The sequence below is a fragment of the Diachasmimorpha longicaudata genome, chromosome 3 (assembly GCF_034640455.1).
Source record: "Diachasmimorpha longicaudata isolate KC_UGA_2023 chromosome 3, iyDiaLong2, whole genome shotgun sequence".
Taxonomy (NCBI): Eukaryota; Metazoa; Arthropoda; class Insecta; order Hymenoptera; family Braconidae; genus Diachasmimorpha; species Diachasmimorpha longicaudata.
Genome location: NC_087227.1, coordinates 10,841,864 through 10,854,516, shown reverse-complemented (window position 1 = coordinate 10,854,516; position 12,653 = coordinate 10,841,864). Strand labels below are relative to the sequence as shown.

The 12,653-nt window shown below is 36.0% G+C and overlaps 2 protein-coding genes across 3 annotated transcripts; one reads left to right on the top strand and one right to left on the bottom strand.

Annotated features, from left to right (window-relative positions):
- Positions 1 to 2,854: 2,854 nt before the first annotated feature.
- Positions 2,855 to 10,008, bottom strand: LOC135160669 (actin-binding protein IPP). Of its 2 annotated transcripts, none has more exons than XM_064117470.1 (8): positions 9,901 to 10,008; positions 9,317 to 9,625; positions 8,315 to 8,843; positions 7,887 to 8,052; positions 7,394 to 7,740; positions 6,416 to 6,762; positions 5,944 to 6,164; positions 2,855 to 5,403 (listed from the first exon to the last, which is right to left on the bottom strand). In XM_064117470.1, the coding sequence occupies exons 2-8, from the start codon at positions 9,384 to 9,386 to the stop codon at positions 5,167 to 5,169; spliced, it is 1,917 nt and encodes a 638-aa protein (XP_063973540.1). In that variant the 5' UTR covers positions 9,387 to 9,625; positions 9,901 to 10,008; the 3' UTR covers positions 2,855 to 5,166. The 2 variants fall into 2 exon arrangements, with proteins under 2 accessions (XP_063973540.1, XP_063973539.1); XM_064117469.1 differs by having other exon boundaries at positions 9,317 to 9,685; positions 9,901 to 9,992.
- A 64-nt stretch (positions 10,009 to 10,072) lies between these two features.
- Positions 10,073 to 12,653, top strand: LOC135160671 (protein CNPPD1). Its single transcript, XM_064117473.1, has 5 exons — positions 10,073 to 10,298; positions 10,497 to 10,593; positions 11,175 to 11,380; positions 11,466 to 11,594; positions 11,726 to 12,653. Exons 1-5 carry the CDS (start codon positions 10,089 to 10,091, stop codon positions 12,446 to 12,448), a joined length of 1,365 nt encoding a protein of 454 aa, XP_063973543.1. The 5' UTR covers positions 10,073 to 10,088; the 3' UTR covers positions 12,449 to 12,653.

Here is a 12,653-nt window from a genome sequence, read left to right as displayed (position 1 = left end):
ATCGGAGAACATAAAAACAATCAGAATTCAATTATTTTTTTGATAGTTTCAACGCGAGTTATCGTGAATTCTCATAGAACTTCAATGGAAAATTTTGAGGGAATTCCAATAGAATTCCCCTGGCGAGTTCATTAATTTTGTTATATATTTCCATATGTAGAGAAGGATTTTATTTGAAAATATTTCAATTTTTATATTCGCTCTACGACTGATTTCTTTAACACGTGCCATGAGCATAAAGAAGTTAAAAAAAATTGTGCTTGAATAAGAATTCAAGCACTTGGAAACCTTTTCAGTTGATCAATAAAATATTTCCAGTTGAATTAAAGTCAAGAACTCGATTTTCTCGTTTTTATCAGTTTTATTAAAAAATTTTTTTCACATCGAGTGACACTGACGCCGCGCAAATGTACTCGTGTATGAATGGTAATGGAGAGTGGTTTTTCTTCATCGTTATCGGACAAACATTCGACATTTATTAATAGAATCGATGAAAAAACGACCTTGATTTTTTTACCTGCGTTTATCAGTCGATGTTCTTTATTTGACGTTCGTCAGGAAGTGAACATTTATGTTACCTCTGAGTCATAGATTTTCCGAAACGGATAACAACTACTAAATTAAATTGTTTGCAAAATAAGTCACTAATACATGCACTAATACAAACAGATTTCGATAATTTTCAAATTGATTACATATAATTTCAATAATAATTTGTTCCAAGCGATTTCAAATGATTTTATAGAATTTTAACCCCGAGTTTATGGTTTCACCGAATAGCAAATGATATCCAATTTGTTATAAATTATACCACATTTATAAAAAATATGTGCCGAGGTGAAAATACATTTTTCACTCCAGTAGTCAACAGACTAATTTGTCAACAACAAAATAGCCAGAAATGTAAATTAGATATCGTTTAAAATTTTCAAACTTGCTAATTGCATATTGAAGGCTACATACTTTCAGTATAAAACATGACACGTAAAACAATACATATATATGTATGTTTTTGATTCCAGCTGTCAATGTGGGAATTCCCTTCGCAATTATCAGTCAATTGGGCGGTGAATCCGAGGGGAATTCCGCACTTTAAACGAATTGAATGTTCGATAACAAAAATTGGGAGTATCACTTGGAAAATTTGGCTTTCCAAGGTCAGGGCACGCTCATGTAAAGATAACCATTCTGTGATATCCGATATTCATTTTTCCATTTCAAATTCTTCCAATATTCACTTCAATAATAAAATAATATTTATTGGGAAAAATTCCTCGTTGGAAATAGAGAAAATCCATGCGAACCATCGTCTATTGTCCACCTCTTGACATCCCTAATTATTATTAATCCTCTGGAATTGTTTTTCATAATGACTTTCGTGAAAATCTTTTGGATGACAGATTTATTCTCATGAGCGCATGACAGCGTCTCGCAATCCATAAGGAAAGCTCCAGACATTTTCCTCCGAAAATCCGTCATTTCCCAGATAACCACTGGATCAACAAAGATCCTATCGCCTATCCCAGCCCCGGGATTTCCCCCTTTCCCGACAATTTCTCTCATAATCCCGAGATTAGATTAATAAAAATAGAATAATGGAGCAACGGAGCACCAGTTTTTGTTTCCGACTTCAATCAATTTTTTTGTTATCTACCATTCATCAATCAAAATTGTACCACCAATCTCTATATCTCAGTGGATAAACCGCACGTATCGGGGATTAAAAATAACTGACCAACAGTACAAGGTTTAAAATAAGTCGTGATCATTCAAGATAATATATTACTGTCGATAATTGGCGGTTTATTTTCATTTACCGAACGCCGATGATAATCTATATATAACTCGTGAATGAATATTTTCACTCTTCAGGACATTTGAGGGGATTACACGACGAATCAATGCATGACCGGCACAACATAAAAATAAACAGTCGATTGAATTGATGAATGTTCATTTCGCTAACTGCCATTCCGGGGGATGTAAATTTCACGGAGTTATTTGTCGCTCACTGTACTCCCCCTCATTGCGTGACTGTGAAAAACTTGTGAACAACTGAAATAGAAAAACCTGACAAAGTAATTGGACTATAAAAAATATATGACGAGGTTATTTAAGTCAATAACAAATTAAGATTCCATAATTTGGATGGAATGACTTATTTAAATCATTTTAATCCCTTTCAATAATCACCTTTTAAAATCATTGATGAAAAAGGATTTTGAAAAACATAGTGATAATACTCAAACTATAATAGATTGAATTTTAATGAGTTTCAATCCATAAAACTAATTGAATTCTATATTTGAATGATTACAAAAATACCGTTGTGTCAATTTTCCAAGAAATTTTAGGAAATTTCTACGTAAACAAATGGGACATGTTTTGAATGACATATAATATAATTGACAATGCATTTTCCATATTTTTTTTTCTAATTTTCCATTGCGTAGTCACAAAACTACTGAGATCGTGTGGTTTCGATATTTCATCAAGTCGAAATAACGTGAAGCAATTCCGTAGAAAACAAATTTGAATTGAAACGTTTATTGAAGCGGAATGATTGGAGAAGCGTTTTCCTGCATACGCACACACGCAGGAGCATCCTTTTAAAAACTTAATGGAAAGTTTCTAGAAGTCGTGAAACGTAGAGATATAAAATTCCCAAGTTTTGATTTTTAGAACCCCTGCTATCCGACATAAATCGAGAAGTTAACTAGTAGAATTTCCAATAAAAGTTCAATAGAATTTTCCAACCGTTGGTCTCGTCTCTTCGATAAAAAATTTCTTCGTCTGCAGTAACTTGTCCAAACTAATAGGTCAATATAGTAAAAAATAAACACTAAATCAGATATTGCTTCAAATCTCCAATTTATTTATTTTATTATTTTATTTTACGACAGAGTTCAGTGACTTTTAATTATTTTCAGTTATGGATTTTCATTAATATTATTAATTAGTGTAAAACGTCCATATTCCTGTATATCTAGTTTTCTTTTTTTCAACATTTTTACAATGATTTTCCGTTCGTGTGAATCAATCTAACCGCAAATAAAAAGCATTCATTATCTGGTGTCATATTCCATTATTACTTTTGTTCACACTTAAAATTGTATAAAAATGGCGTTTTCGTTTTTATATTACTTTTTTTTCATTTCAATTATGTTTTGTTTCAGTGCAATTCCGTGAATTCTCGTTAAAGAAGATAAAAATTATTTCAATTGATTAATTTAAGACTTTTCCGCCCTTTCACAAATTATTCCATAGTGGAGGGATGAAATTTCTTCAGTGAAACGTGAATTTAGAATTGTGGTCAAGTCGCAGGGCTTTTTTTGTCGAAAATTGTCTTGTTTGCAGTAAAGGCCTCTCGAAATTGATCCCAGAGTGAATAATTACCGAAACTAATTGGCAATAGCAAGTATTTTTAACAATATGTCGCGAGCTGGTGGGTTTAAAAAAAAACAAATATGTCTCATTGAAAATTTACAAGATTAATGAAAGGCATTCCGTAAATCAATGCTTACTGGCTAATTTTTGGTGATTGCAATTATGAAAATGACGGAGATAATTATGGATCTAGATAATTTCACCACTCCACTACCATCTTTATCAGACATTCATGCTCAAACTTCGATCTTTCAATAAAAACAAACTTTTAAGCTCATCAAGATATGATTAAAGATTATATTGATCATTGGAAACCCATCAGCACAATGAAAAATTCTTTCAATATTATTGTTAACAGCTTGCCCTAAAATAATAAAAAGCGTCAACGATTTTGAATTTTTTGAATTTATTTAACTAGGCAGATAATGGACTAGACCTTAACACACACACAATTTTTTAATTTTGGTTTAGCTAAATAACCTCGGAGCTTCATAGAGACATCATGTCAAAGACAATTATTATGAGCGATTAAGCATTGTATCCAAGAGACAACCATCAATTTATTTCGCATTGGATTACTCAGAACTGATGGCACAGGAAATAACGTCGAATGATGAAGCATTGAAAATCAGTTTCTGAATTACTGAAAATGACCGGTTTACTCATTTGCACAAATCACGGATAATATTGCAGTCACCTGGTGACAATTGATGAATCATTTCCCTGTGATACACCAGGAAAAGGAGATTATCGTAAAAAGATACAAAACAATTTATTTCGTGGTGTTCCGAGTTTTAGAGTCCATTATCTGCGTTTCATCGTGACAATCACAATTTTTATGTTCTTGGAATTATCGTGGAGACGATTTTAATCAAAGAAAATTGATAATCAGTTGATGGCATCGGCGATTTCAATAAAAAATTCTTCATTCCCGGAAATTTGGAGTTTTCAGTATCATCCCCACAATTATTTCAAGACGTCTTGATAACATTGCAATTCAAGGTTCAATTCTGGTGATCAACATTGTCCAGCACATCGTCTGGGTGACCAATAATCAGCAACAATTCACACATGCAAAATTCAATCTTTTCCCTCTCAGAAGAAAAAGTGAATTTTTAAAAACAACATTTGCAATTTTGTTCCTACATCTTAAAAATCCTGTTACTGATAAGAAAGGCCCCAAATACTGATAAGTTCCCAGGTATCAATCCGGAGGCAATGTAGTACGCAAATAATTATATTGCAATGGCGAAATGATAGGAGATAAATTGAAAAATTGTATTCATCTTGTAGGGTATTACCCAAAAAAGTCCCAAAGCTTTGCCTGTGAAGTCAAATTTCCAATAAGAAAAGTCTTCCCAAATTCGTTCCTGGTTTTACTACCTATTCCGATAATTACACAAATTCTTCAAAAGCATTAGAATCCTTTTATGTTGAAAAATTGGAGCTCCACAAAAAAAGTTTTCTGAGATGTTTCTCCAGAGCCATCATTTTCTTGAATATTTACAAGTAATCTCCTGTCTTTCATCACTTGATAACTGATTAAACTCATGAAACGCTAATTCAAGCATCGAATAGAATATAATAAATACAACAAGACAGTAAATTTATAAAAGAAAAAAAGAAAATAATATGCTCGAGTATCACAATTTATCATAAAGTGTTTAGTTAATCTACACACTCAATAAATTCCATTGATTTTTGTCATTTTTTGATTTAATTTTAACAATATTTTAGATTTAAATCACCAAAAAATGATAAAAATTTTCATCTGAAAGATCAAAATGGCGCTATGATAGCAGCAGCCTCACCACGACTCGTTGGTAATGATGCACACTCACTCCACGTGTTTGTACTTGTATCGTAACTCTCGACAGTTGATATTGTAATTTGTGTACGATAGAAATTAATTTCACGTGATTGATCACCACCGATTACGTACAGACGGCCGTCAGCAGCTGCCACTGCGGGATAGGAACGTCCCATGTTCATTGGAGCGACTGCTGTCCATTTATTCTGAAGCATTTACAAATTTCCAACCATTTAATTCTATAATTTTGCTCTTATAATTTTTAGCCTCAGAAGACAGGGCAAACATTACTGAATATAGTTAGGACCTCTGCAGTGTGAGCATTTGTCTAATAATTCGGCGTATTATCCAAATCACTTGCATTCTTTCTCTGATTTTTATTTTTCAATTCTAATGTTATGGATGAACTCTCTGATCTCATTATTCTTACTCAATTTCATGGCATTTCATCACCGTTAGGGAATCACCCATTCAAGATTCGCGTGATCAAATTGAATCTTTGATTGGAGCGTCTCGAACGTGCTCACGACATTGCAGAGATTGTACGAATGATTGGAAGAATTTTAATGACTTCAAGTGGCTTATGACGACATTCAATTGAAGTCAATGGATTAGATATCACTCTTCTGAGAGAGGGGGAATGATTTCCTCATCTGAATGCATTTTAAAATGCTTTTGCATACGAAAAAAATGCCACGAGATATTCTTTTACCACAGTAAATGCTATGAAAGAAATGCATCCTCACCTTTTCGAAGGAATATCGTTCGACGGACGTCAGAACCTCTTGGTTCTTATTCATTCCTCCCACAACGTAAATATAACCATCTAAAATGGTAATCCCCATTTGTGAGCGAGGGGTTAACATCGATGCAAGGTGGTTCCACTCTCCAGTCACTGGATTGTAGCTCATGACATCTTGTCTATGCCTACTATCATGAGTGCATCCTCCAACAATATAAATCAATCCTAAAACCAAAAATACAGAGAACCCATTTGTTTAGATGATTATCCAGAATAATTTAAATATAAACAAATAAAGAAATGAATGAAATGATCTTCTGAATAACAACTAAATTGAAAAATGACGAAATTTGTGTTGATCTGTTCTACTCTTATTTTTTTTAATGCTTTCGAAAATTGAATCTGAAATTCAAATCTGTAAAAGGCCGAAGGCCATCCATCGAGAAATAAATATATTATTATTATATCATATTGACCTTCATAAGCAACGACTCCCATGCTGAATCTAGGCTCGGGGAGTTCTCCATGTAACGTCCAACTATCATTTATTGGGTCGTACGTTTCAATGGAACCTCCAATATCCTCTCCTACCCATCCACCGAATGCATACAGACGATTATCCAGAGCGCACAGGCCAAATTCACATCTGGGCTCCACCATGCAAGCAATCGATGTCCAAACGTTGTCTCGGGGGTCGTAACACTCGCCATTAGCTATTATACACGATTCTAATTCGCCACCGACGACATACACCTTTCCATCCAGCAGGGCAACACCTGGGAGGATTCGACCGATTGTTATGGGCGCTACTTTACTCCATTGTCTGTAATTAATCCGAAATGCCGGGGGATTAATTCAATTTTTAGACACTGCAAGCGATATCGAAAAAATGCAGGAAACAAGGATCGCTGAATCAATAAATTAAAATGATAGTTGGATTTTTAAGGTGACAATAATTAATATCCCTCTTACCCTGTAAAAAAAACAAAATGTTTGACTATTAAAAGTCTCTCTCAAGTTTAATCTGTGCAAAAATTTGGGGTTCTTTCCTCTCAATTAGCTTTTACGGGAAGCTGCTAGGAGGCCTAGCTTACCACACACTTTCATGACCCTATATACGAATCCACCAGAACCCCATTCGAAAATAAATACATTTTTCCCCTTTAATATATTAATCGGGTAACTCTGCGACCGCTTGTGAGAGAGCGGACTATGAAACTCTCATCTTAAAAGCGTGTTTATTTATTTATTTTTTTATTTATTAACAAATTATTAACCGAAAATTTTCGAGCTCTTGATAAATCAAAGCGTATTAACATGTGTGAAAATTTATTTAAAAAAAAAAGAACGGCATTCTGTTCCTCGTAATCGCACCCAAAATGGGCTAAAGCCATCTAGGGACAGATTCAGTTACCACCTGTTATCCCATCATCCCTATTAAAATCAATGCTCACCCAGTAAAAGTATCGTATTTTTCAATAGTTTCATAAGTAGACTCAGCATCTCGTGCCCAACTCTCAGCAGTATGTTCCCTCTTGGATCCACCAATGACGAGAATGGTTTTCTTGGCACAGATACGTGGCTGTGCCCTGAGGGGCACCAAGCATCCTTTGTTTGATATTAAATCCTTCTGAATTGATCTGAGGGCTACGATAAGACTGGCGTCTTTGCAATCGAGGATGATGGACTCTAAACGACTGAGTGAACACAATCGGAATCTTATGTGACTGAGAATTTCGAATACGTAGCAGCGACGAGTAGGGACGTCGTGGGTTATCCAGTTATAGGCTGCTTGGAAGACCTTCGAAGAAAAAAAAAGCTACCATGTAATTATTTGTTTTTATTTATTTAAAGGAAAGAAATTCAATTAGAAAAATTTGTCTTCCCATTTATTGTCATAGTAATCATTACTGAAATTATTGAGAGCTCAACTATGAAAGTCAGTACCTGAAATTCAGTGTCAATGTGTATATATTCACTCCTGAGAAAATGAAGAAGATATTCCTTTGGCAGATCAAGGAATTCTTCCTCCTGCGATACTTGAGGAAAATTAACTTCAATGAAACGTAGGGCAGTCTCCATCAACTCCAAACGATTATGAGCTTCAGCAAATCTGTGGGATAATGAGTGCAAAAGTATTAATGTCTTGTAGCAATTCCTGAATTAACAAGTAAATGGGGCTCAGCTGAAAGCTCCGGTATTCGACTGCAAGGGTAGAAAAGCATTTCACTGAAGAAAAAATAATGAGAGTATTTGAATATCCTTGAGGAGATACTCCCAGAGAATTTTTTTTCTTACGAAATTTCCCCCTTCGCAATTTCATTTAACCTTTCTCCCTAAGGGCACTCCCTTCACAAACAATCCTCGCGCCTCACCTATAAATTCCCAAAGCATTTGAATAATGCAGTTGCTGCCCGAGATACTCAATGCACCCAGCAACAGCCTCATCAAGTTCCAGCATATCAGCAGCAGCAAAAAGCTCCTGCACATTGTCCTGAGTAATATCAACATTTCCCGTGTAGATAAAATCCACGAGAATCGATAGAATACTTGGGGAGATGGAGTGAATTTCCACGAGCTCTTGCTGCTCCTCCACTAGTCCCCCAGTGAACATTGCATTAAAATAGGCACTACCAGCTGCCAGGACAGATCTGTGTGCTCTGATTATCTTATCTCCAGCCATAAGGCCAACATCGCTAAACTGATTTTTCAATCTCTGGGCATTTAAATTCCTCAGGACTTTTGGAGCGTACTGACCAACAGCGTAAACTGTGCTGGTGACTTCTGTGGTCTGACGGACAGGTTGAGAGGCGAAACCCATTGCTTGAGAGCTGTGGCCACTTTTCAGTGGCTGGGTTCCACCATCAGCCATGAAACCATTTAATTGCCCTTTGTCTACTGCCCCTAATGAAAATCAAAGAAAATTAAATGAAAAATGAATTAGATGGAAACAAGGATGACGACAACACACGAAAACAACAGCAAAAACTTTTGTTTCAGTTTCTAAAAAAAAATCTGTAGGTTTCCAGCCTATTCCACTGACAAATATTTTTTTTCAGTGTCCAGTAGCCAATATATTGTTACAAAATGAGGCAAATTATTCATTTGAAAATTGTAGATTTCATAGATTTTTTTAATTCCGCTAATAGGTCAAAAAATCACGAAATTCCCAATGAAAAATCTACTTAGAAAATCTAAAGCTACACATAACTAAAAAAATCACTTGAACAATCTGAAAACAATAACAATAATAAATATCCACGACTTCCCACCCACTTTCATTCCCAATTCCCTCTCGCCGTTCTCATTTCATCAATTAACTCCAAAAACGAGCCTCCGGATGACATTAAATGAATTAATTAAGACCCTTGACTTACGACATATACGTGATAGCACTTTGTAGACACTCTGGAAGGATTTTGTATTATTTTTCCCCTTCAAACGCATCACTGCCACTTCCCAGAGCTCATCATCCAAGAAAATCACCCCCTAAACTTCACTACAACCTCAGCAGTCTCGGGTCAATCCCATGAACTTGAAAACTCGTGAAAAAAATTAATTTTCTCTTCTTAAAAATCAATTATCCATTATTTCAGTCAATTGACATATATCAGCTGCACTTTCTCAACTCACAGATGTACCCAGGGACACAACTCCACTCTAGAACCAGTGAAGTTGCCTTCAGACTGAAAATAAAAATCGATTCCTCACCGCCAACCTGAATCCTTTCGTATTTCCTCCATTATCTTCATAAATATCAAAGTTATAGAATAATGTGAAAGATCATGTTTTTTAGAAGGCAAAAATTGCTACAAAAAATATATTTTGACCTTTTCTCATCTATTTCACAAAAATGGAGATAATCAACGTTTAAGTTCCAACTTGCGAACGCTGAATATAATATGTTCTGCACTTATCCAATTACCTTGGCAATTACTTGGTAATTATATTAAATACTTACTGTCGGAAAATTTGTTTTCTACAAAAAATGTTGACTCCATTTACATTTACTAAGGGAATGACAATGCTCCGATTATTTGAAAGTGACTTCACTAGCAGTCAACTTCACGCGTTTCCGAGGATCCCCGAGAACTTGCCGAAATTTTCCGAAGATGTACTGCCCCCCCCCCCCCACCACCGCATGGTTGGATGGTCTCGCCATTATGCACGCCTATTTGTCCCTCATTCGTAGAAATACCTCAGATAGTTTCATGTTTCGGGACTAACTATTTCTCGGAACGACTAGTTTTTCAGTTAACCAATGCTCTAGAGCAGTTCAGCCTAACCACCAGTGATAGAAAAACTATTTTCGTGATGTCAAGTGTAGCTAGAGGACGAAGATCATCAGGAAAACTCAAGGTGAGTGGACGATGCCGTATGGGGATTTGTTGCCACCTGTCGATTCTTTCTTATGGCATGATTTTTTGAAATTATCGAAATATATTTGTTATTGCAAGTCGTTGATTGTTTATGATAACGAAATGTCAAGATGTTATGGCTGTCCATAACGTCAATTTCCAAGCTCGAAATTGATTTATCAAATTATTGTTGTTGCAGACGATGGGCAGAGAAGACGAATTCTTAAGTAGAATAACGAAATCTTTGTATTACTCTAAGCTACCGAAGACTGACAGGCTGAGTTTACCAGTAACAGGTATGAATTTATTTATTGCAAATGCCCCAGGTTTTCATTAAAATTGTGAGAGTGAGATAATTTAATTATTACATAATCCTTTCGCAATTATTCAGAAGTAATGCATGAAATTAAATTCTTTAATCATTTGTAATCAAGTCCCCCCAGTATTGATAATTATGATGCAACTGTGATGTTTTCGGGAATTAATCACAATGCACGATGAATTTGAGTAAACATTTCATCACTGTGTCGACAATCTGGAAATTTCTATAACAGTCAGATAATTCTTGTTTGATCCTCCCAAGTTCGGCCATCTGGCCCAAAGGTTACACCTTGGCCTGGTGGCAGACGAAGGGAGGTCCGGCTAAGACGCAAAGGAGTCCTTTCCCTGCAGGAAGGGAAATTCTAGCGGCTAGCATCAGGGAAATACTAACGTTCTTTTGGAAACTCGTAATAAGGATCATCATAATCGTGGGAATAATAATAATATAGGAAAAGGGAATCAGATGAAATGATAAAAATGGAATAAAGACATCTTTCCTGCTGCTCGCATGTGGAAGAAATTTGAGGTTAGACCAATGACTGATTTTTTTTTTCAGAATTCGCAGCTGAATTATTTTCCGAAGTGAAAAATGGTTGCACTCTAGAACGATTGGACGCCGAAGAAGCCAGTAGAATCTCCAGAAATGCTTGCGTATCTCCCTGCTCCTTTGTTCTGGCTCTTCTGTATTTGGAACGTTTAAAAGATTGTAATCCTGAATACCTATACACAGTCGCACCGTCTGAGCTTTTCCTCGTGTCTCTGGTAATTTTTCACATCTCGAGTATTACCACAACTTCATAAACCTTCTGTATTAGTTTTTAACATAATTTGTTTATTGTTTGTTCAGATGATTGCTAGTAAATTTCTGAATGACAATGGCGAAGAGGATGAAGTATTCAACAGTGAATGGGCACAGTCTGGGGAGTTAACTACGCCACAGATAAATAAACTGGAAAAAGACTTCTTGAATGCAATTGTGAGTACAAAGTCGAGAAAGTTTCACTCGTTTTTTATAAAAATTTTAGAAAGGATTGTCCCGGAACTTCTTAACTTCATGATTCTTTATTGCAAGGTATAATTTGACGAAGACTCTGTTGTTTATTTCAGAATTGGGAAATATTCATTCACAATGACCAATTCTGGGATCGCCTGAGAAAATTGGAGAAGGACCTAGCTTATAAGGAAGGGATGAAACGAGGTTGGTTCTCGTACCAAGAGCTGTCGTGTCTCATTGAGAATATAAGAATAACAGCAATTGTCCAGGCACTCATCAGCATCTCCTCGGTATGCCTTGCAGCCTATACAGCCGGTGTTGTCACTCTCCTAGGGTCCGCCCTTATCGCGAGCCACATCCCCGGGACCTGTCTGGCCCCCAGGACGTCCTCTCCGTCTCTCAACGCGACAAAGATATTAGGCACCGCCGCCCCAACTCTTCCAAAGGTTCACGACAATTTTAACGAGTTAGATCGTTTCTCTGAGGATGTGATGAACCAGGAAGGCTTAAGACATAACTTCATCATTCTTGGACATTATTATGAGCATTCTGAGGCCCAGAACGAAACCTGGCACGGGTGGCTGGCCTCGTTGGCCAATTGGATGCCAGAATATTCAGAAAAAAACAAGAATCAACTGAAAAAAATGGCGATTCCCTTGCACAATCCAGTAGGGTCTTTCGTTACAAATTCTCAGGCGCTGATGGGCGATCACAAGTCATGGAATGACTTTGTAACCGAAATTAATTGGAAGGAAACACTCAAGGAGAGCCTCGAGGGCCCCAGTTCGTGGCAGTATTACGTGGAGTTGGTGTCGAAAATTTCGATCGGAGGGTGATCTCATGGGATGAGAAAATCGTAGCTCAGAGAAGTGTACGTGTATTTTTTATCCTGAAAGTGTATAAAATATATTTTTTGTACTAATACATTGAGAAGAGGAGATATGAAAAGTAACTAACAACTAGCTTTCTTTGTTATTTATATTGGAAATGAATATTTTAGGACTCGGATTATTTAACAGCAATAAAGTTTCAATTGGGAAA

What these genes read in the sequence shown, in the direction of transcription:
- LOC135160669 (XM_064117470.1), bottom strand. Translation starts at nt 9,386, where the DNA reads ATGCGTTTGAAGGGGAAAAATAATACAAAATCCTTCCAGAGTGTCTAC. An exon ending in AGTGCTATCACGTATATGTC is followed by an intron (nt 8,844 to 9,316) that starts GTAAGTCAAGGG and finishes GATTTTCATTAG; the next exon opens with GGGCAGTAGACAAAGGGCAA. An exon ending in AACGATATTCCTTCGAAAAG is followed by an intron (nt 5,404 to 5,943) that starts GTGAGGATGCAT and finishes TAAATGCTTCAG; the next exon opens with AATAAATGGACAGCAGTCGC.
- LOC135160671 (XM_064117473.1), top strand. Translation starts at nt 10,089, where the DNA reads ATGGTCTCGCCATTATGCACGCCTATTTGTCCCTCATTCGTAGAAATA. An exon ending in GCTGAGTTTACCAGTAACAG is followed by an intron (nt 10,594 to 11,174) that starts GTATGAATTTAT and finishes TTTTTTTTTCAG; the next exon opens with AATTCGCAGCTGAATTATTT. An exon ending in AGCTTTTCCTCGTGTCTCTG is followed by an intron (nt 11,381 to 11,465) that starts GTAATTTTTCAC and finishes TTGTTTGTTCAG; the next exon opens with ATGATTGCTAGTAAATTTCT.